The sequence below is a fragment of the Vanessa atalanta genome, chromosome 1 (genome assembly GCF_905147765.1).
Source record: "Vanessa atalanta chromosome 1, ilVanAtal1.2, whole genome shotgun sequence".
Taxonomy (NCBI): Eukaryota; Metazoa; Arthropoda; class Insecta; order Lepidoptera; family Nymphalidae; genus Vanessa; species Vanessa atalanta.
The window spans coordinates 7453821-7475573 of NC_061871.1; the positions used below are offsets into that span (position 1 = coordinate 7453821).

Here is a 21753-nt window from a genome sequence, read left to right on the forward strand (position 1 = left end):
AGAAAAAAATAACATTAAATAATGCTTTTAATTACCTACATTTATAATTTACACATTCCAAAGAATAATTAATACATTTCCTTAAGATTTATTTAACTTGATGCAAAAAAAATTTGTAATTTTGTTCTTATAAAACATTTAAATAGTAGTTACAGCCTGATCATGTATCAGCTTGTAAGCTAAATAAGAACCTCAGGCCATGGGGTGGAATGATTTTTTTTCCTAAATGATAAATATAATCATAGGATTAAATAATTGAAATCGACTATTTAAAAAGAATGTGCCCCAGTCTTCATAAAGCATATCAGACGATGTCTTGGCAAAAACCGGATGAAAATCACAGCTGGCCATTTTCATGTCAACCATACAATCAGATGTTGAGCCTTTGTGTGATATGATATAAATCCTTTTCGCATTTTTCAATAGTTTTATAAAATCTGTGATAAATAAAAGAAAACGTGAGGAAACCTACACGTGTCGCTTGAAAATCTGGCACGTGTATCTACCAACCCGCATCGAAGCAGCGTGGTGGATTTAGCGCCTAACCGCCTTATAAGCGTTATTTGTCCGGCTATGGGACAATTACTTTTTCTGCACCTGGCTTTTAACTGAAAGGATTGTCCACATTTCTTTGAAGTATTGCAGTGACTCGCTCAAAAAAAGGTAGCAAACCCAAGGTTCTGGGCTCAAACTCCGTGTCAATACATTAAAAATGTTGTTTTTTGTCCAAAAAAAATTATCAAAAGATCAGTTTGGCAGTTATGAGTGTTAAAATACCCTTAACCCAAAAAATAGCTTTAATGCTTCTGTGTGAACTGTCCACGATTATGTCGGATTTCTGTCCTATGATTATGAGAACAAGAAAATCAAATGCACTTGTGTTGTCACATACAATTGACCACTATATTTCCTGCAGAGTTCTTCGATGAAATGTACCGGGCGTCACCGAAATCAGTCAGGACATTATAATTTATATATTTAGAAGAAAAATAATATTAGTAAACGAATTATATTTTCTTTTATGTTGTAAGATGTTTATATCATAATTATATTATTTTTTCTATCTTAAGCGACATTCAATACCCCCTAACTAGTAGGGTTACAATACCAGTCTTATGGTTGATGACAATCTCTTGCCAAAGATGCAATTTTGCATGCTGTCTTCTTAAAATCAATTAAAAATTATTTAGGCCAAATTTGGCATTTTTTCTGTGTGACAAATTGAACAAAAGTAATACTACTTAATTTAAATAAGTTACAAACTTTTAGAATTTTCAGAAATTATTGATATATATTATACATACAAAATATTATAAAAAAAAAACAGAATTCATAAGTTTCATAGCGATCGGTTTTAGTTGTTTTTGTATACCTAAATTCGGAATAAAAGAAACCTATGTAAAATTTTAGCAAAATTTAGTAATTAAGATTGATTGTAACATTTAAAAATACTATCAATAGCAATGCTATTAAGGTATAACATTCTAGAACGTGACCCGTTGAATGAAGCCAGTTAGTCTTTACGCAAGTTGAAATCGCCGTAAAGATAACCAATTAGTAAACAATGGTATCGATTATGTAGACACAATCTCTGAATACTTATTTATAGGCAAGACGGAATTAGTGTTTACGAATCTGGTTTACTGGTATCTGGCACCGCATAAACACGAGCGTTACTGCGAATCGCCACGGTGTTCGAAGAAATTTTCTACAAAAATTCGTCTGAAAATAGACGATCGCTTACACATTAATGTGTACCACCAAAATTTGATTAAAATAATACAATTATTAAATAAAAAACATTCCAATTTTGTTTACATAATGAACCGTTCGAAGTTTAAGAATCCGATCTGGATCAATTGTGTGGCTTCCCAAACTTCAAACGACGTGTGTTGAACGCTCCTTTTCATTGCTCAATTTATATACCTTGGTAAAGTTGTTCTCGTACGATACTGTGGTCCTGTGACCAAAATTCGATGTTATTGTTAAGTACAATAATCATTTTAATCGAGTTTCATTTCATGAATCAAATATTTTCTAAAAATCATTGAAATATTTTAAAAAGTTAAGGTTGGTGTCGAAAAGCACCAATAAATAATTTATTTGCAAAACAGGTTGATATGATGTAGCGAAATATTGAACAAACTGTGATGTTAGTGTATATTTAAAAAAAAAATGAAACAACAGAATTGAGACCTTCCTTATTTTGTGAAATTAGTTAAAAATAGGTATATAGTATCTTTAAAAGCATACTTTATAATAAACAAAAAATCCAAACCATTTCCAGCCAGTTAGTTTTTTTATTAAGAATTTTGATGCATTAACTTGAAGTTATCACACTAAAAATAAATTATAATCAATGAGGCCCATTTTAATGTTGAAAATTGATTTGATTTAACTATATTATAGGACACTAACATAACTTACTAAAAATATACTAATAGAAGCAATATTTTATTTGACATATCTAATAAAATTAAATTTTACTGGTATTTGTATAAATCATGTAATGAAAAAACAGTTACATCTTAAAATTTTGTATTTATCACACATATCTACATTTTATTATTATAACATAAATACAAAATTTTAATTGAAGTACCAACAAAAAGTTGCTAACCAGTATTTGCAAATGGTATGCAGGTGTTATCAATATATCATACAAGTAATTACAATATCAATACCATAGGTTAATAAATGCAAAAGATCAAGTGCAATGAAACTCCAGATATTTTTTGTTATTTCAATAATTCATATTGAACTTTACATAAAAGATGGTTGTTGAATCTAAATTCTTTAAAATTTCAAACCCATTAGATACTTGAAAGTAACAGTAGTGTACATTTCCTTGGACTTGTTGGTTTGTACCAGAGAAAAAACACTTTAAAAACAATTAATAAACCAGATTTTACTAACATTAAACACTAAATTATATTGTCTTTCCAAATTTACTTCCATTTAGTTACATTGGAAATACATCAGAGCTGTAAACTGAATGGAAACACACTTTGCCATATCCTTTGTGTATTCATTATGCTTTCAGTGGACTGTATTTGGTGTTACTCTTGGCTCCTCTTATTCTCAGGAATTCATGTACAGGTAAATACTTCAATATATAGTTTAATAAAGAGCATTATGGAATTTAATAACAATTACTCTGCCGCATTTATTGGTCCTTGCAAGGCATTAGGACTAGGTGAATTAGAAGAAACCATTCGGCCTTGCTCCTTCACAATTGGGTCTGAAATATATAAATATATTATTTTATTTATTTATTATTTAAAAAAAACATACAATACACCAAAAATAACAAAAATTGATTGTGAATTTTATTTGCATGAGATACATCTCATGCATCCATTACAATGGAAAACAGGTTTTGTTTTAAAGCAAATTGTGGAGTTTAAGCTAATGTCATATTAAGAAGTGAACGAATATATCACAAAATTAAAATTTTGTCACATGTCTTTTCATAAATATGCAATAAAGAAACATGGCGAAGAAATGCTTCAAGTTCACAAAGAAGACGGGCCCATCAGTGGAACATTTACAGAATGTACAATTACTTTAATGTGATATAACCATTATATTTATAAAATATTAATATATATTTAAAAACCTATAATTTAAAACAATTTATATTGTCAAAACTCAAAAGTTTATTTAAAGTTCAGATTTTTGGTTTAAAACAGGTATCAGATCAACAAATGGGCCAACTAGTGGTATGTGATCACCACCACCTACAGACATTGCCACTAAAATACTTAGTGGTTAATAGTTGTTTGGCAGTAAAATATGTGACAAGTGGGTGGTACCTACCCAGGCAGGCTTTAACAAAGTCAACCTACGAAATACAGGTTATAATTGAAATTGACAAATAATATATAAGTATAAACATTAAAATACTTTGATGGAATAATGTATATAATAGTACAATAAACATCCTTTTCACTAACCAGTATGATATTTTGACATAAAAATAAGATAACTCACAAAAGTAAGGATGATCCATTGCTTCGCGAGCTGTGTAGCGCTCATAATGGTCGTAGCGAAGGAGGCGATCGAGAAAGTCTAATGCTTCAGGAGAGACCAAATGTTGATTTTCTGAATGGACAAATCTCTCCCATCGTTTACGAGAATGTCTGTAACATTAACATATAAATTAACATAAATATTCTTTTTAATTTTAAGTTTAATACCTCATGATTAGGTACAAATTTATTACCTTCCAAGAATGTCATTAAATCGAGGATCTAATTCTATATGATATTTATCCAAATATTCAAAGAGCTCTTCAGTGCCCAGCACTTTTGCAATACGTACAAGCTGGTCATAATTATCATGACCATGGAAGAATGGTTCTTTACGGAAGATCATGGACGCTAACATACATCCTAGTGACCACATGTCAAGTGAATAATCATACATTTGATAATCAACTAAAAGTTCCGGACCCTGAAAACATAAAAGAACATTTTGTAAGGGTTTATGTTAAACATTAACACATTAAATTGATTAATAAAAAAGTTTACTACCTTAAAGTACCTAGAAGCTACGCGAACATTATACTCCTGACCCGGATGGTAGAACTCCGCTAGACCCCAGTCAATGAGACGTAGCTTTCTATTATCATGGTCAATCATTACATTATGTGGTTTCACATCTCTGTGCATGATACCCATACTGTGGCAGTAATCTAAAGCCTTCAAAAGTTCATACAAGTAATACCTGGAGAAAACATTTATGAATTAAATGTAGAGTGACCTAAACCAAGATATCCAATGAACTATTATGAGAATCAATATTAAGAAACTGAAATAATTTTAAAATACTATAATATTTTACCTTATATCATAGTCTGACAATGTTTGATATAGTTGCTTAAAATCAGTATTGTTCACATGTTCAAAAATTAAAGCCGGAGTGCGAGATACTGGATCTTTTACAACAGCTTGTAAAGTAATAATGTTTGTGCCTCCTCTTAAGTTCTCTAATATTTTAATTTCTCTTTTAATCTTCTTCTTTTTAACAGGCTGCAACAAGATATTTAATAAGACTTTAAAACTAGACTAAATATTACATTTTAAAATGTAAACACAAATGCTATTGTTCATTACTTAGGTACACGTAAATAATATCTTTGAATTTCGATTTAATTGTAACAATTCTAGAATATCATCTACATTGATCATAATTAATTTACTTATTTTGCTAATTTATTACCATGCACAAAATTAATTTAATTAAAATATCTTCCATCTTCAAAATAAAGTAATAAAAAGTTGGATTCTTATGTATATTGAGCAGTAATGTATGTAATCTAACTCACCTTCAATATTTTAACTACACATTTCTCATTATTTGTGATATTTATTGCCTCAAATACTTCACTATATTTTCCGCGCCCAAGCTTTCGAACTAACTGATAGTCTTCTTGGTTTCCCCAATCCACCACATAGCTTTCATAATCCCAATATTCTCTTGGCTTTTGTGAGTTAACATCTGCATATACCCGGGCTCTACTAGGTACTGCCATGGTATTATAATGCGGTCTTTGCCAACCTAAGGTCTTGTCGACGACACTCTTACCGGAAATCGCATATGTCTTGAGTAATGATACTGTGAATAAAAATATTTTCGACGTCACTTTGAGACATTCACTATTACACTTGACTAAGGTAATTTTAATTGTTCAACTTGTCACTGGGAGTCATTACTAGCGATTGCGAGCGATTACGAGTCACTTGTATTGATGTATAACCTAAAAACGACATCCAACTCAATCATTTAAAATCAAACTACGCGACTTTATTTAATATTAAAAGGTTATACTATGCTATTTTAATAATAATAATATCAAATTGTTAGTTAAATATAAGATGCAGCTAATGCCATAATTATGACATGAATTAAAATTTGAAAGTCTTCAGAAGAAAAACGCACGCCATTACTCGTCAAATGATTAAATGAATCAGGCACATTCCCATACCTAACACATTCCTGTAGATTATCTTATTTTAAACAATAAATAGTTTAAGCATACATAAACTTCTTGAAAATTAACAATTAACTGGAGGTCTAATATACAAATTACACTTTTATCACATAACCGGCACAAAATCAGCAAAATTCAAGATGGACGCCCATCCATCCATCTACCATTGCTCTAGTCTTGGTCTCCTCTCTCCCTCCCGCCCCTACTATACACCATTTTGTCGACTTGTTGTTTGTTTGACACTGCCTACAAAATTACGAGTGGAGAATGTAGAACAGATTGTTTTTAGACAAAAAAATTTAACGTACCTTATTAATTTTATTTTAACTAAATTAATGCTAATTATTAGTATAGTTTTTTTAATATCTAGCTGTTGTATATTAATTGAAAATTTAGAGCCTTATAAGATTTAAAAATATATATTTGTGCTTTAAAATACCCTAAATGCAGAAACATTCATTATTATAACTGGATTCAATGGATATTACTGTTTTATTATTAAAAAATATTTGTGTAAATTGAGAATAAGTACTTTATATTACAAATAAGGCAGTCTATTGTCGAGTGTTACCATCAATTATTTGGGTAATCCTAAGTAATCGGGATTATTTAAATATAAATAAATATATAGTGAACGAAATAAAATAAATAAATTTATGAAAAACGTTTAGGTTAGCATGGTCAAGTTACCCTTTTTAATTTATTTTTATGGCGTCTGTATAAATCACTGTTATACGTATTTAATAAATTAAAAATAAACATTTAGGTCCTTCTTCGACCCTTATGTTTTCAATAAAGGGATCTAATATATAACATTGTATGATAACGAGCAAATCAAATAGACAGCAAATAGCAGTATGTATTTAGTGTACGAAATAATATTTACCCAAAAGTAGACGGATAGATATATTATTCCATTTCATTTTTTAAATAAAGTAATTTATTATTTTACGATCCTTATAGCAAAGCGTTCCATATCTAAATAAAATTAAAAATATTATTATCTACATTTTGTAAAAACTAGTTACGTGTACAGCTATGCTCACATATAATTTAAAATTTTCAATAATTCTGATAATATTTAAGTCTAAGTAAAATTTGCGCATAATAGATAAAAATATAATTAGAGGGTGATATATTTCGATGTGCGTAATTAGTTTTAATATGTAAAATTATGTTTGATTATAAAATATCATAATAAAATGTTGCCGTTACAGGACGTCCAACATAAGTGAAACAACGATAATTTTGAAATTATTGATAATTAAAGGAAACCAATATGTAACTAAATAAAACTAAACATTTTTGTTACTAAAATAAATATTTTTTTCTAGTTATTATAAAAATATATTTAATCTAATTATTAACATAGTTTACGAGTCGCGCAACACCAAGAACCAAACAGCGAGACGGAAAGGAAGAGAGAGAAAGGAGACCGCTGTAGCGCCATGCCGTTTGCCGTCACGGTATACGAGTCGGTAAGAACATAGTATTACACATCTAGTGTAAATGGTTGCATTGCTCACAATAATTTTATAAGCTCATTAATGAACCCATTTTAAAGGTTTTGTCATAACCTCTGTAATTGTAAGAATTGTCTTGTTTTTTCACTATTAGTAATATAATTAGTTACTATTTAATGATTAAAAACACTAATCGGAACGGAAATAAAAAAACAAATTAATTTCTTACTCCTTTTTTTTAATAATATTACATTGAGTTACGTAAGAACGGTACGGTACGTCCCACTTAAGTCACTGGATCAAGAGAAAACGCGACACGCTCACATAGTAGTAGATGCCCATGAAGCAGAATTTAGTGTGGCACAAACTGTTACCTCAAGTGCCTCACGTCGTTTTCCTTTATTAGTAACTTTTCTCTAAACAATAAATAAGTTAATGAGTGAATGTTGATTTTTTAAATTGAGCCTATATTTTATATATAGATGTGCGTCATAAGAATGTAATAAAAGTCATATATTTAATCTCGATCGTAAAATATTTACGCATAGTAACCGGTTAGTATTGGAAATAATTTTATATTCTTAAAAAATATATTTTAAAAGGTTCTCTTTTTAAGGTGGACACAATCTAATTGACCACCAACATTGTCTGTGCCATTTGACCAGGTCGTATATATTAATTAAAAGACAGAACTACAAAAAAATACAAAATTATTGTCGTACTATTTAAAAAGTTGAAATAAGACACAGTACGTAGTTATAAGCTGTTTATTCCTGGATAAATTTAGTTTGTATCATGATTAATTTGATTATATAATTATGACAGGTATTATATTTAGATTTGTTTGACGACTAATAAAGAAGTACTATTAGGAAAGTGTGTGGTGGCGCGGTTGTCGGCGCCACAAGCCGTTGTCACGGAGAAGGCGGAGCCCACGTGGTAGGTACCAGGCGCGGCGCATAAAGCACGGACCTTAAAACAATAACATTTATAACAATTTATTTTGAGTTAAGATCCTCCAATGGTGAGCAAACCTGCTACAATAAACTATCGTAATAATGGCTCATAAGGCTAGTAGGTGCCAAATCAGAACATGGGTAACAGTATATATAATGGTGTTTACAAATTATTCAACCAAAACCAGATTTGAAACGTGCAATTCAAATACTTTTTTTGCAATAAGTGTCTCCTTATACAAACAATTTGAGATTAAAGTCACTAAATAACAATTTGGTACAACTACACAGGTCACCCATAATAGATACCGCATGTTAAGCATAAATTACGAGTGACATAGGAACCGACAAGTGCAATATGATTTCCTATTTCAAGATCACGTTTGATAATAAACTTGTTGTAAAGATGAGACGATAATATTAAAAATCGATAGCGAAACTTTTTACAATTTTGCTTAGAATCGGAAATAGATGTTATTACGTATATAGTTTTTACTATTTTTTATATAGCAGTGTTAAGTGTGAATATTGATAATGAGGTTAGAGAGATTCTTAAAGTTGCTAAAAGGAAGCAAGTGTTGAGAATATTTTTTTTTACGAGGAACGGAACGACACTGGAAATATTGACAAGTATTCTCATACTGGTTGTGTTCTCAAAATGTGAAGATACGACTAATACTGGCGTCTTGTTGGGGTTGAATTGGATCAAGTTTACTCGGCATCAATCTGAGACTTTGGTTAGTAAAAACTCGATTTCCGACACAAGTTACCAGTTCTCGTTAAAGTGTTTCCGATTAATATTTGCTCGGCCAGTTTTTAAGGTGTCTGCGGTCATCAGCATAACACTGAATATTGATGATTTGCAACAAGACATTGATATTCTGAAGAAACAGAAAAGGTCCTATCTGCCAAAAAGCTAGTTGCATTATTTAGAAGCTTATAGGAAGGAAGCTTCGAAAGAAGCTCGTTGAGCCACATGCGCTAATAAAAAGCCTTTATGTCCGAACTGACTGCGCCTATCTTGGCGGTAGGTAGTTAAAAAGCCAACCAGTCAGCTTTTAAATAAGACATTTTTTATTTAACTGCGTAATTAATCATAAATTAATCTATTGGTGGTGATCTGGGTACAAATACGTCATAAGCTTTTAAATACCAAAACATGAAAAATTCAATAAAATAAAATAAAATTAATATATTAAGAATCTCTATATTAAGATATATTATACCTGTACACGCCGGGACTCAAATTTCTCCAATGTGACATTCACGCCCAAATCTTTGGAGTCTGGATCTAAACCATTGTTTAGAGCACCAGTCCAACCTAATTCGCCAGACGATTCTCTAAAAACATATAAGAGTATTAGTGCTTACTTTTATATCCATAGATTATAGTAGAGGACGACAATTTTATTTGATTATCAGTTAAAGAAAAATGTTTATAAATTTGGATTTATTAATGGATGTATCCGACTGTATTAATTATTCTTTCCGTGTCATCTACATTTCAATGAACAAAATAATATTGACTATTGGAAGATATCTTTTTGATGTTTACGTTTTGGAGCAAAGTAGTGGAATATGCTCCAAACCCTCTCCTTAAAGGGAGAGGAGGCCTTAGCCCAGCAGTGAGAAATTTACAGCCTGTAATGTAATGTAAATGTTTACGTTTTTTATTTTGATACAGATAATAATTATATTAGTTGTTAAACTGAACTTAAATTGCCTTTTTCTTAAATTAAAATTGGAAACTGTGACTTATCAAGATATGTATGATATTTAAAATATTTCTTGAAATTCTGTAAATCTAACAAACATTTTTTTTTGTATCTGATATAGATTTTATTGCGTGGACCTATAAAACGCCTGCGACCAAGAACTATATAATAACATTAGCCGCTACACTACCTTAACAAAATAATAATTATAATATTACACGCAAAATTTAGACAAAACTGGTAATAAATAATAATATTATTTAATCAAGAATAGTGTGAAAAAATTAGTTTTTAAAAAATTAAATCAACCAAATTTTAACTCTTACATACCTATTTTGTTGTTTGGACATATCAATAAACACCGAAACCGGGACTCCATAGCAATTTACTATATTTATGGTTACTGGTATTATACATAATTTATTAGTAATAAAATTATGGTCAACGTAATTGGAATGTTCTAGTCTAAAAATAACAATATTATTTTTTTCTTTTACTTCGTTTGAATCGGACCGGCTTTCGATTCCATCAAGCTGAATTGTATTTAAAATATCCATGGTCATTTTTGCTCTTACATGGGAGATTGCTTTAGTGAAACAATCTAACCAAAGGCAATGTTGACCTATAGCTGTTCTGCCAGTCTTTTTGTTGTGCGCCTTCCACCTTAATATAAACATTGACTGTATAAGTCCAGTTTTTTTTTCAGAGCTTTGTATAGATTCAAAGCCATCGCTCAAAGATGATATTCCATCTGTCACAAATTTTGAGTAAGGAGGTTTATTAACGCCTATGCGACTTTCTGGAAGATGTTTAGCTATTTTGAGGCAGGAAAATTCTACCTGATCTTCACCTAACTTTTCAAATATTCTCGCGCTTTTTAGTATTAGGTGTACTCTCTCACGAGAAATTAAGACATTGTCCGAATCCAGAGTGGTAATAAGGTCTGTTAGCCTCCATTGTCTGCTCAAAAGTGACGCCTCTAATATTTCTACAGTAATATCGTCTTCCTTTTCGTTACATATATTTTTGACTTCGACAGATAAGTGCATATTCTCAAAAACTCTGGTATCGGTAACACTCAAGCCTCTTCTCGGCGTAGCTAAAATTTCAACTGTTTCCTAGAAACAAAATAAATTAATAAAAATTAAAGAATTAAAAATGAGTAATTAATCAGAAACGCAGTAGACTCAATTTAAGTTAACTTACATGTACGGTTACATAATACGTAAATAGGAATAATTACAAAGCACGATATTATATCACCGGACACTCACGGCCGGGTCGAAGCGGAACACGTGGCGGAGCAGGCGATGCGGGCGCGCGCGCTGCCCCGTCTCGTAGTACGCCAGCAGCAGCAGGCGCGAGGCGCGCGCGTGTGGCCGCAGCAGCAGCGCGGCGCGAACGGGCGCGGCGGGCGCCAGGCGCGGCGCCACCTGCCACGTGCGCCGCGCCGCCGCCCGGGCCCGCGCCGCCGACCGCGCCGCGCGCTCGTCTGCGGGAGAGGCAAAGGCACGCATTGACTCTTACTTAATTATTAATGAAGGCGAAACGTTGATTATAAAAGCTATTCCTAACTGTACCAACTTCTATAGGCTACAATAGTAGAAGCAAAGTGTTTTCTAACAACACAAAAAACAACAATATCTTAACAATAGCTAAATAAAATATATAAGTATTGGGTAGAAACTTCAAAGTAATTTTAAATAAATTATATGTATAGCGTAATCGGTAAATTTAAAAGTGACAGTAATGTACACCGAAAGTACCATTTACGATACCTGTAAAATATGTTCAACCAGAAAGTTTGTTATTTCAAAACCTTGTACAGAAACTTGTTGTTGTTCGTCATATTTTTATGGCGAACAAATTCAATCTGAAACAACAAATATGCTGTATAACGTTTCATCAAAATAAGACTTACCTGAAAAATTAGGCGGTTCTCGATATTTTTCTTCATAAAGCGCTTTGAAACTATCCTCATCCGCATCGGTGCTTAATATACTCATGCAGTCTGGATGAGAGACTGCTACATATAAGTTTTTCATCTCAACTGGACCAACGTTTCGAAATTCAAGGTCTACTGTTATTATTTCTCCACTTATAACATCTGGGTTAAATTCTGACAGCGTCATCTGAAAAGTATTTATTTTATTCCATAATTAGTATAGTCCCCGTTGATTCCATGGGTTTGGCTTATAAAAGTTGAGTTTATAAGGGAATATGCGTGTGATTCTAATAAGGCTTAAAAACAAATTTTCATAAATTGTATTACTTCAGAATTATCAATTATATATAAATATATATGATGGATTTCGTCGTTACATCCGGATGTCGTTACAGGCAAAGGCAAAAAGATACAGACTTTTAACAGATTTTTAAGGATTTGGACTCAAAGCACTCTAATATTTTATTACGGTTTTTCCACATCGTAGATATTGTTGAATGCGAAACTTTGTATTCTTTGCACAAATCAGCATTGTTTGCACCATTTTTCAATTTTGAAACGATTTCCGCCTTTTCTTTAACAGTTGTTCAACAATTTTCTTTAACAATTGTTCAAGTTCTTGTTGAATATGAGCATAATTGTTGAGTATTTTGTGATTGAGTTAGTTTTATCGTGATTTCTCAAACTATTTAAAGGTGCCTTATATTCATTTTTTCTGTTGTTCCATCGAATAATTGTCGGAAAATACAAAATATTTATAAATTACAGAGCACACTACTTCTACACGAGTTCAATAGTTAATATATAATAAAAATTATAGATTGTGACGTCACACCAAGCGCGCCAAAATGGACGCCGTCCAAATTTCCCGAATCTGTCTGCTGATGCTAATAAAATCCGTTGAGTGGTTTAGAAGAAAGCGGAGATAAAGACAGAAACAAAAAGCGAGTTTATTTTATACTATATGGATTACCTGCAAACAAGGAGTCTCTGGAATAACCGTTATATGCAATAGTTTGTCTGAGCCATTTGTGTCACCTTGTAAATCCAATTTACCAAAAATTGAGACACCATTTTCACTATCTTTATTTTCACCATTTATAAGCCTGTAAATAATAAATAATATTTTTTGTAAAATTGTTTATAACATCTTGTTCATTGTTCATGTAGAAGATCTTACTTAAAGGCGACACCATGAATCGATAATTGCCCTATTTTTAAGGGAGTGATCGTAAAGTTTATCGATTTCTTGCAATCCCCTTCCAACAAGAACGATTTGATTCGCTGTACCCGAATCACGTTGCTCTCGAACGTTCGTCCCGCGGCCAACGACGGCTCATTGTCTAAGACTTCCTCTTGCGGCATCTCCAATCCGTCGCTAGGGGTGAACCGCCATAGCAATTCGATATCTTTCAGTAGTAGAGAAACCTTAAGTGGATTATGTAGCGTAATTGATATCTGCATCGGTTCTGAAAACAAAAAAATTGTTGTGGGAATGTATAAAACCGCCGGGCTAACCCTACATCGGCGAGCTCGCACCTCCTTGCGACACGATGGGCTCGCCGTCGGTGCGCTGCGTGTACACGTCGGTCGAAGGGCGGAAGATCATGGGCGGCGCACCGAGCGCCACGTGCAGCAGCGTCTCCTCGAGGCGCGCCCACAGCGGCGCGTCGAGTGGCGAGGCGGGCGCGGCGGCGGGCGCGCGGCCGGGCGCGGACAGCGGCGCGGGCCCCACGCACTGCACGCGCGTGCGCTCCGCCACCAGCAGCGGCACGGGCGGCACGGCCAGGCGAGACCCGAACTCCTCGGACGTCTCTACCCATTGCTGAAAATCGCACTTATTTCGTTTCGCTCGGTGCGGTTAGTCCGGCTTTCGACTTGGCAGATAGGTTGATGAAAAATAATAAACTGTGTAAAAATACTCATGGATGCGAGCTTCGTGCGACGTCCTCTTTTCTTTTAGATCGATCGTATACGAATGTAGCTTCGATTGTTCTTCCGTTATTAGATTTATTATTCGGCCGGAAATTATGCGATGTTAACATATTCTGTGTTCGACATTTTCGTAAAATATTTATGTAAAACTTTAACACGATTTTAAAAGTAATTACATAAATGAGTCGAGGCGACCCAAAACGATAAAAATTGTAAAGTTAATATTAATATATAAAAGTGTGTACATATTTTTTGTTCTTTGTTTTCATAATGATATAGTTATGCGTCCTTACAGGCATAACAAAAAAGTACGCAATGAACAACTCCGAAACATGGTAATTGTAAGTATGCGTAATGGATATTTAAAAAAAAATGTTATTATGTGATTTATTAATACTGTTTAACCGAAACGCGGAATGTGCGAATGAGAAACACGAGGCCGAAGCCGTTAAAAACAATATATATTTATGCCCTCGGCTAACCTGGTGCGCGAGCATGAACTCCCGCAGGAAGGCGTCCTGCTGCGCGCGCGGCTGCGGCGAGTCTGGCGCGAGCGGCGCGGCGAGCCACGCGGCGGCGTCGCGCGACGCGCGCAGCGCGCCCGCTAGCCGGCCCAGCGCGAACTGCACGTGGTCCGTCGACAGGCGCCAGCCACTGCCCGCGTACACCTGGAGTGAGATGGCCTCGTGAAGCATTGTCCGAGCTATATATTCGCTACGAAGAAGTATACGTTTTAGGTAACGAAAGTAGAATAAAAATACCGATTATACTAAAATGTGTGTTCGATTTGTATTCGTTTGATCATCTACTTCTCATTAAAGCCTGAATTTGCGAACCATTCTTATAATATATTTGCCTTATTAGAATGAGGGAAAATCGTGCAACTATATATTTATTTATTTATACCCGACTAGTTACCTGATAAGCTTGTTTGTAACATCTGTATGCGTGTTTTTTCTGCCCGGCCTTTGAGAATCGATGACCAGCGAGTACCATATGGAAAGCGTATTTCCTCGACATTATCTTATTACTCGGTCCTTTGAGGAAACACAAGGCCGCCTGTTCTAGAAGCATAGCGCTACGCAAATCACTATCCTCTGAAGTCATACGTATGAGTTGCTTTGCAGCTTCGCCGAAAAATCCGGCGTTGATTAAACATGGAACGGATAGTAATGTGGCTCTTACGGCGTATTGCACCATTCTAAAAATTAAGAATACACCAGAATTTTTTTTTTTTTTGATAATAAGAAATACTATGTAACCAACATTTTTGTCATTATTTTTTATTAATACATGTAAAATATTTTCACCTGCATGTATTAAGATATGTGACAATACTCTCCTCCATATAACCGAAAGTTTTGCGATTTGCTTCGCCTGCCATAAAGGCGCTAATAGCCGCCATTTCTAGAGCACCTGCATAGCAAAGCCACGCACTGTCAGCATAAAACTCTCTTTTTGCCGTATGATACGCGTCGAACGCACGTTGCCATTGGCCACAAAGAAACCAAAGATCACCAAGGCGTCGTAGCTGCAGTTCAGGGCAATCAGTGGAATATCTATAAACAAACACTGTTATTGATTTTAGATAAGTACCACGGGCACACAAGAATAATAAATCATTTATAGGTATATTTTTAATGCCAGTAGGCACTTTTATTTAACCTTTGAGAGTTTAGGGAGATTCTACATTTTCAGGTTAGCCTTCATCTAAGATGTATAACCTGATATACTCTGGAACATTATCATACTTTCAGACCCGTTTATAAAAGAATCCCTCGCTAGTGGAGGGGGCAATTTCTTCGCTTAATATCTACGTATACCACTACTTATAAGTTAGAAAAATATGCAGCCCTTAGACCTATAGGTCTTAGGGGCCATTCATTTATTACGTCAGTTGTTTTTGACCCCCTCCACCATTATTATAAGAAAAAATAAGAATATGCCGACCCCGTCCCCCCCTATTTAATATTTATTACGTAAGAATCTAAAGGAAAAAATGAATACCCGTTTGGTTTATTTTAATGTTTATGTTTCAAAGAATCAATTTTTTAAAATATTTATTCCTAATTTCAAAGGTACTAATAATCTGTATGTTTTGGCAAACCCGTTGCCATGGAAATGGAAATATCGTTTTATACCTATATGCATCCAAGGGAACCTCCTTTTTGATCTTACGTAAGAACTATCGAGACTCCTTCCCACCCCCTTGTAAGAAAACATAAGACATGGTAGCCCCCCTAAATCGTCTTACGTAATAAATGAATGGCCCCTTATCGCTAGTACATTCTAGAATACTATAGGCTTAATTTAGGATTGGTGGTGTACATACCAATACAAAAATAAATGTTTTATTTGATGATTTTTATAAAATTATAAACAGCTGAACAGGAACTAACCCATGATTTTGAGTCATAATAAAAAAATCATACAAATTGTATACATACATAACAGCATTGTTAATAGCCATGTTGCCTGCTTTCCCAGTAGTAAACCATCTCTTTGTGGCTGAGAGCAGAGATCTACTCACACCTTTTTTATTAGCAACCTAAAACACCACATGTACTAGCATTAAAATTTAATAATTTATTTTTTCTTAATATTTTACTAACAAGTTATTTTTAATTAAAGTATATATTTAACTTCTTTTGTTAGTATTGGTGGATCTAATATTGGTAATGAATTCATAACCAGTTTCACCCTATTTAGCTGTTTTGTACACATTTGGTATTTGGTAACATATAAACTAGTGTTTTAATTATATTCCTGATTTATATATTTCAAGTACAAAACTTGTTTCATAAAAATAGTTGTTGTTATATTAATTAATTTATAACAGAAAGGCTGGAGTGCAAATTATGGTAAATTATCATGACAATAACTGCCAAATTCAGAACTTAATATGTCATGTTGCTTGTGCTCTCTTTGATTGGAACATAACATTACAATGTTTCCTCTAAATGAAACAATTACTAATGTTTCCTCCTGGTTAACTTTCAAAACTATTTCAATATTCATTTACAGTCCAATTTCTTGACAATAATATAATTTAAGATTTAATATATATATGTGTAAATGATTATATTTTATATCAATTCATATAATGTGTCTAAATTAAAAGTTGTACTTACCACTTCAGTTAATTGGGCTATTTGCTTTTCTAAATGTGGAATTAAAGCCTTTGCTGAATACTCTTGCAAAAAGCTTTTTATAGATTCTATATCATTGTCATTTAATGCTGCTCCGTGAATTTCAGTTAAACTCTCTAATGGTTTTCCAGTTACATTAACACTTTCAGAACTTCCAGAAAATGAACAAGGCTGAAAAATCATGTTTAAATGACATTTACTAAATGTATTGTTATGCCTATTTAGTTTAAAGTCTTGCTTATTTACAAGTTCTTCATAAATACAGAGTTCTCAGGTATAGACCCTAGTCATGGATAGCCTTCTGGTATACTGTCAAAAAATAGATACTAATTGAAGAAAATAACATTAAGCCATAGTAAAATAAACTGCTTTTTTATGATTTGACATATTCTTAACTTTAACTTTTAAAAAATTTACATTTAGACATATTCCAATTTGACTATACCTGTAAACTATTTGCATTATCATATACATCATTGTCAGTAGTGAGGGGATGAAGGCCTTCTGTGTTAGTGCTCTGTCTTTCTTCTGCAATAAAAATAAATAATAATTAAAATTTTAGATTAATCATTCTCTAATAAAAAACTAAGTTTTAGATAATGTGTCAAATTGAAAGTTTGAAATAAAAAATAAATATATATAAATTACAGCACCATAAATGTTATAGAGAAATTTCTCATTGATGGTTTTTATTATTACATAGAATATGAATTATAGCATGGTATTTCTTAAATAAAACATTTGTCATTTTTTTAATTTGTTACCTGGAGTTGAGATATTGACAGGTTGAAATGATGCTTGAGTCTCAACAGGTGTCATTGATTGACCTGATACTGATAAGGAGTCACTCTGCAACATTAAATAGAAATTAAATACATTATAGTATGCCTTTTTATGAAGGATGCATAAAATACCATAATATATATTCGAAAACTATATAAGATGAGTCAAGAAATAAACACACTGTTTAAAAAAAAAGAGTACATTTCTCTTTTACTGTAGAAAACAAGAATAAATGGCTGTACTGTAACTATTTATTTTAATCTTAATTGCTAAAATGCTTAATTTTAAACACACACCTGGTTTATTAGCCTGACTTGAATTGCATTCAGTTTTACAAAATAAAATTGTAATTTCAGACATTTAGTATCTTTATATGGTTACATGCTTTAAGAAAATGGGCATAAATACATAATTTAAGTAAATACCCAAAGTGAAATAGCACCTATTTTTTTAACAAATCAAATAATCATTGTATAATTGCTATTATTGTTTGGTATTTATTTCATATCTTTGCATATAATATTTGAATAAAACACAATAGAAGCTTCAGGCTCAATTCAATATGTATTATAATGATAATTATCATTTGACTAATGAACAATAAGTAAGAAAATATTTATTATAATTATGGTTGTTTTTTTTGTTACTTTTACCTTTTGATAATAATTTCAACAATTAATTGTGCCTTTAAAACTTAAAAGATACATTAAATACAGTTTAGAGAATTACAAAAATTAAAACTATACATTTGCTTTACCATAACATCTGAAGGTCTTTTGAGGTAATGACTCCAATAATCACTTGATAGTTTTGAATCTACAGGATTTTTAGAGTTTATTGACAACATAAAGCAGTTTGTAGCCCCAAATGTTTGCTTTAATGTTTCAAATGTCTTATCAGCTCTGAAATTTACTATGTGTTATTTATCATCAAATATATTTCATTTTATACATTATGTTATTATATTACTGTTACCTCTCTTTAGGAACAGAAGAGACATCATGTAAAAGAAGATATGACTTAAGAACTGAGTTATTAAACCATTTAGGCAATTTAGGTGGAGCAACATTCTGTAAATTTGCATACTGTTGATTTAAGGAATTGTATGTGTCAATTATATCATCATCGAGAGTAGTTGCCACAATAATACAACCCAGATAATGATTAGTAAATTCATGGTCAGAGGGAAACTGTACTTCTAGATAAGTCTCTCTCCAAGCATCAAACCAAGGTGTTGCATGGGGTATATCAAAATGATGTCCATCTGTAAAGATAGTGATAGATAAATTAAATCAAAGTACACTTCATAAAACTAGTTTTGTTGATAATAGTATAATTAATTCTTCAGACCAATATTAAGGGGAACTGTTTTGTCATCATAGTTGTGTAAGACTGCATTGTTCAGTTGTCTTCTGGCTTCAGTCGGCTGAAGTGGTTTCCAATTCACATCTCTTATTATAAGATTAAAATTTTTAATAGTACAAACACTTCCACCTGGTTCCCTAAATTGCCCTAAAAAGGAAACATTATCTTTTAAATTAGACTCGTCATTCTCATAATAATGTTTAATTTTGAATTATACCTTCCCAGTCCATCGACGTAAATGGTTGTAATAGCTCTGGAAGTGTCAAATTATTTTTGGAAACAATATTTTCTACTTTTTGGCTACATAATGTTGCAATTAAAGGAGAAAATGAGCTTTGAATAAATTCTTGAGCTGTTTTAGTCATCTTTATAATTTTCACTTTGTTTCAATGTTCGCAACACATAATAATTAACATAATTTTAGGATGAAACAGTGAATATAATTATTTTCGCTAAAATAATAATTAACCTATCTAATGTTAATTTATAAATGAATGCACTAATAATAATATTTTTTATTAAAATTATAATGTTTTTTGATAATATTTTTATGACATATGTCAATTGTCAATATTAATGTTGCCAATGTTAAAGGCACGAGCTGAAGCCTTAATTTGTACTTTAAAGCTATATTTAAAATAATAAGGAGAAAGTTTCTAAATTAAATGAAAATAATTATCAAAAATACTAAAAGTTACCAGACAAAAATCTTGTAACAATCCAATGACATTGATAGGGCAACGTTGATCTATTTTAAGGGCTTCAAGTTATTACAATTTGCTTACTTTCGACTTATATTTATACTTCTTGAGGCAGGCAAGTTACGGTCAATTGACCAGTAATCAATAATATAAAAATTGACATTTTTTGTTTAGTAGGACATCAAAAGGAATTATTATTTACATGCGCACTTTGTTTACATGATTTAATTATTATTTTTAGTTTTTAAAGGATATATTAAAGTATTTTTATATATACATATATAGATTTACTTTATTGGGAGATGATGCTTTATCTAGGAAATGGTTTATATCAAGAAAATTAAAACAATATTTTAGGTTATTTTATTTTAATTATGCAGAATGTATTAATTGAATCACACTGTCGCGTAAATCCTCATACACATTATCTTCGATATAATCTTTATCACTATATTCTGAATTTATTGATATCAATATTTCCAAGTTTTTTATTCCTCGTTGTTGATGTTTCAAACATTTTTCTTATGTTAACTACATAAACAGTCATCCGAAATACACAAAATATCCCTAAAATTATACTACATATATTTCATATAAAATTTTGTTGCATCAGTTATTAAAAATTTACGTTTCCCAATTGGATATGGATTGACTTGACACTATTGTGTCATGTGTTGCAGCAGCTATCAAAATATAAATTTCGAACGACACGACAAATTCTTGTATACAATACCAGTATAAGAACAAAAAACGTTACGTCAGATAATTCTTTTTGGTACTCTGTAACTCGAATTAAATTTCTCTCCAGCAACATTGTGAGATTGTAAGGAATGTTAACGAATTTCGAATTGAGACTTAAATTCGCAAGTAATAACTAAAACTCCCCCTCTTTTTGATATACCTTGGTATGTTGAAAGAGTCACACACACAAATAAATATATAGGCTAAAAATAAGCATGTTTAGAAGATGAAAAGTCAGCATTAGAGCAAATAGTACCCAAATCCGCACCGACCTAAGCCAGAGGAATCGGGTGTGAAACATAAACACTCAAAATGAGTCAATCTGCCGATGCGGAAAAAGTTCCAATTCTAACCGCCTTGAAATTTTGTATGTTTATGTATTATGAGAGGAAACACTTTTGTGTTAAGCCAGTCGTTTCTCAATCGATTTCGAGCGTTTATCGCGGAAGTCCGCTGTTCGTCATTCGGGGACAGTCTCGTACTACGATCCGCACTGTCGATGTCGCGTACTTTTAGTTCTTGTGCGCGTTATTCGATGCAGATGTATTTTGACAGGCCCGTCGTCATGGAAAGCTTATACAGACGGTCTTTTGTAGAAGTGTGTAAATTATTTTCGTTATGTTGTCATGGTTGTCGGTGTGTGTAAAACATTGCGCCTACAATAACTATTAAGCTGCTCATGTAGAGCAAAAACATTTAAACAGATCTATACATCATATATTATACCGCCAAACAGAAATATATAAATTGTTGTATTGCGGTTTTAAAGGTAGCGCCAAAGTAACTACAGGCACGAGCGACATAACGTCGTAGTTCCTAAATTTGGTAGCACATTGGCGATATATGGTTACTATTTCTCAGTATCAATGTCTTTGGGTGGTAGCGACTACCACCATTGAGTGACAGTTGCCAGTCAGCCAGAGCATGAGAGCTAATCTTATAGTAGCCCAAGAGAGAAATACAATACTGGCCACCTCTTATTAACCATGGGTAAAATATTTAAAA

At 32.4% G+C, this 21753-nt stretch overlaps 2 protein-coding genes across 3 annotated transcripts; both read right to left on the reverse strand.

Moving 5' to 3' along the window:
- Positions 1 to 2198: 2198 nt before the first annotated feature.
- On the reverse strand, positions 2199 to 6194 carry LOC125064479 (casein kinase II subunit alpha). 2 transcript variants are annotated; one of them, XM_047671557.1, is made up of 7 exons: positions 5990 to 6194; positions 5330 to 5761; positions 4846 to 5033; positions 4536 to 4728; positions 4226 to 4455; positions 3994 to 4142; positions 2199 to 3241 (listed from the first exon to the last, which is right to left on the reverse strand). In XM_047671557.1, exons 2-7 carry the CDS (start codon positions 5534 to 5536, stop codon positions 3153 to 3155), a joined length of 1056 nt encoding a protein of 351 aa, XP_047527513.1. In that variant the 5' UTR covers positions 5537 to 5761; positions 5990 to 6194; the 3' UTR covers positions 2199 to 3152. The 2 variants fall into 2 exon arrangements, with proteins under 2 accessions (XP_047527513.1, XP_047527504.1); XM_047671548.1 differs by having other exon boundaries at positions 2200 to 3241; positions 5330 to 5619.
- Positions 6195 to 8217: 2023 nt separating this feature from the next.
- On the reverse strand, positions 8218 to 19768 carry LOC125063900 (trafficking protein particle complex subunit 8). Its single transcript, XM_047670594.1, has 19 exons — positions 19524 to 19768; positions 19292 to 19453; positions 18917 to 19205; positions 18699 to 18843; positions 17923 to 18007; positions 17604 to 17686; positions 17141 to 17329; positions 16457 to 16557; positions 15320 to 15568; positions 14928 to 15210; positions 14492 to 14677; positions 13614 to 13899; positions 13255 to 13543; positions 13048 to 13180; positions 12051 to 12261; positions 11404 to 11621; positions 10460 to 11247; positions 9641 to 9755; positions 8218 to 8430 (listed from the first exon to the last, which is right to left on the reverse strand). The coding sequence occupies exons 1-19, from the start codon at positions 19669 to 19671 to the stop codon at positions 8293 to 8295; spliced, it is 4098 nt and encodes a 1365-aa protein (XP_047526550.1). The 5' UTR covers positions 19672 to 19768; the 3' UTR covers positions 8218 to 8292.
- Positions 19769 to 21753: the final 1985 nt, after the last annotated feature.

Excerpts from the sequence above, each read along its gene's own strand:
- LOC125064479 (XM_047671557.1), bottom strand. The coding sequence starts at position 5,536 with ATGGCAGTACCTAGTAGAGCCCGGGTATATGCAGATGTTAACTCACAA. Across the intron at positions 4,729-4,845 it reads TTGTCAGACTATGATATAAG|GTATTACTTGTATGAACTTT; the intron begins GTAAAATATTAT and ends TGTTTTCTCCAG. Across the intron at positions 4,456-4,535 it reads TAGCTTCTAGGTACTTTAAG|GGTCCGGAACTTTTAGTTGA; the intron begins GTAGTAAACTTT and ends TTATGTTTTCAG.
- LOC125063900 (XM_047670594.1), bottom strand. The coding sequence starts at position 19,671 with ATGACTAAAACAGCTCAAGAATTTATTCAAAGCTCATTTTCTCCTTTA. Across the intron at positions 14,678-14,927 it reads GTTACAAACAAGCTTATCAG|GTGTACGCGGGCAGTGGCTG; the intron begins GTAACTAGTCGG and ends ATCTCACTCCAG. Across the intron at positions 13,544-13,613 it reads GCCCATCGTGTCGCAAGGAG|AACCGATGCAGATATCAATT; the intron begins GTGCGAGCTCGC and ends TTTTGTTTTCAG.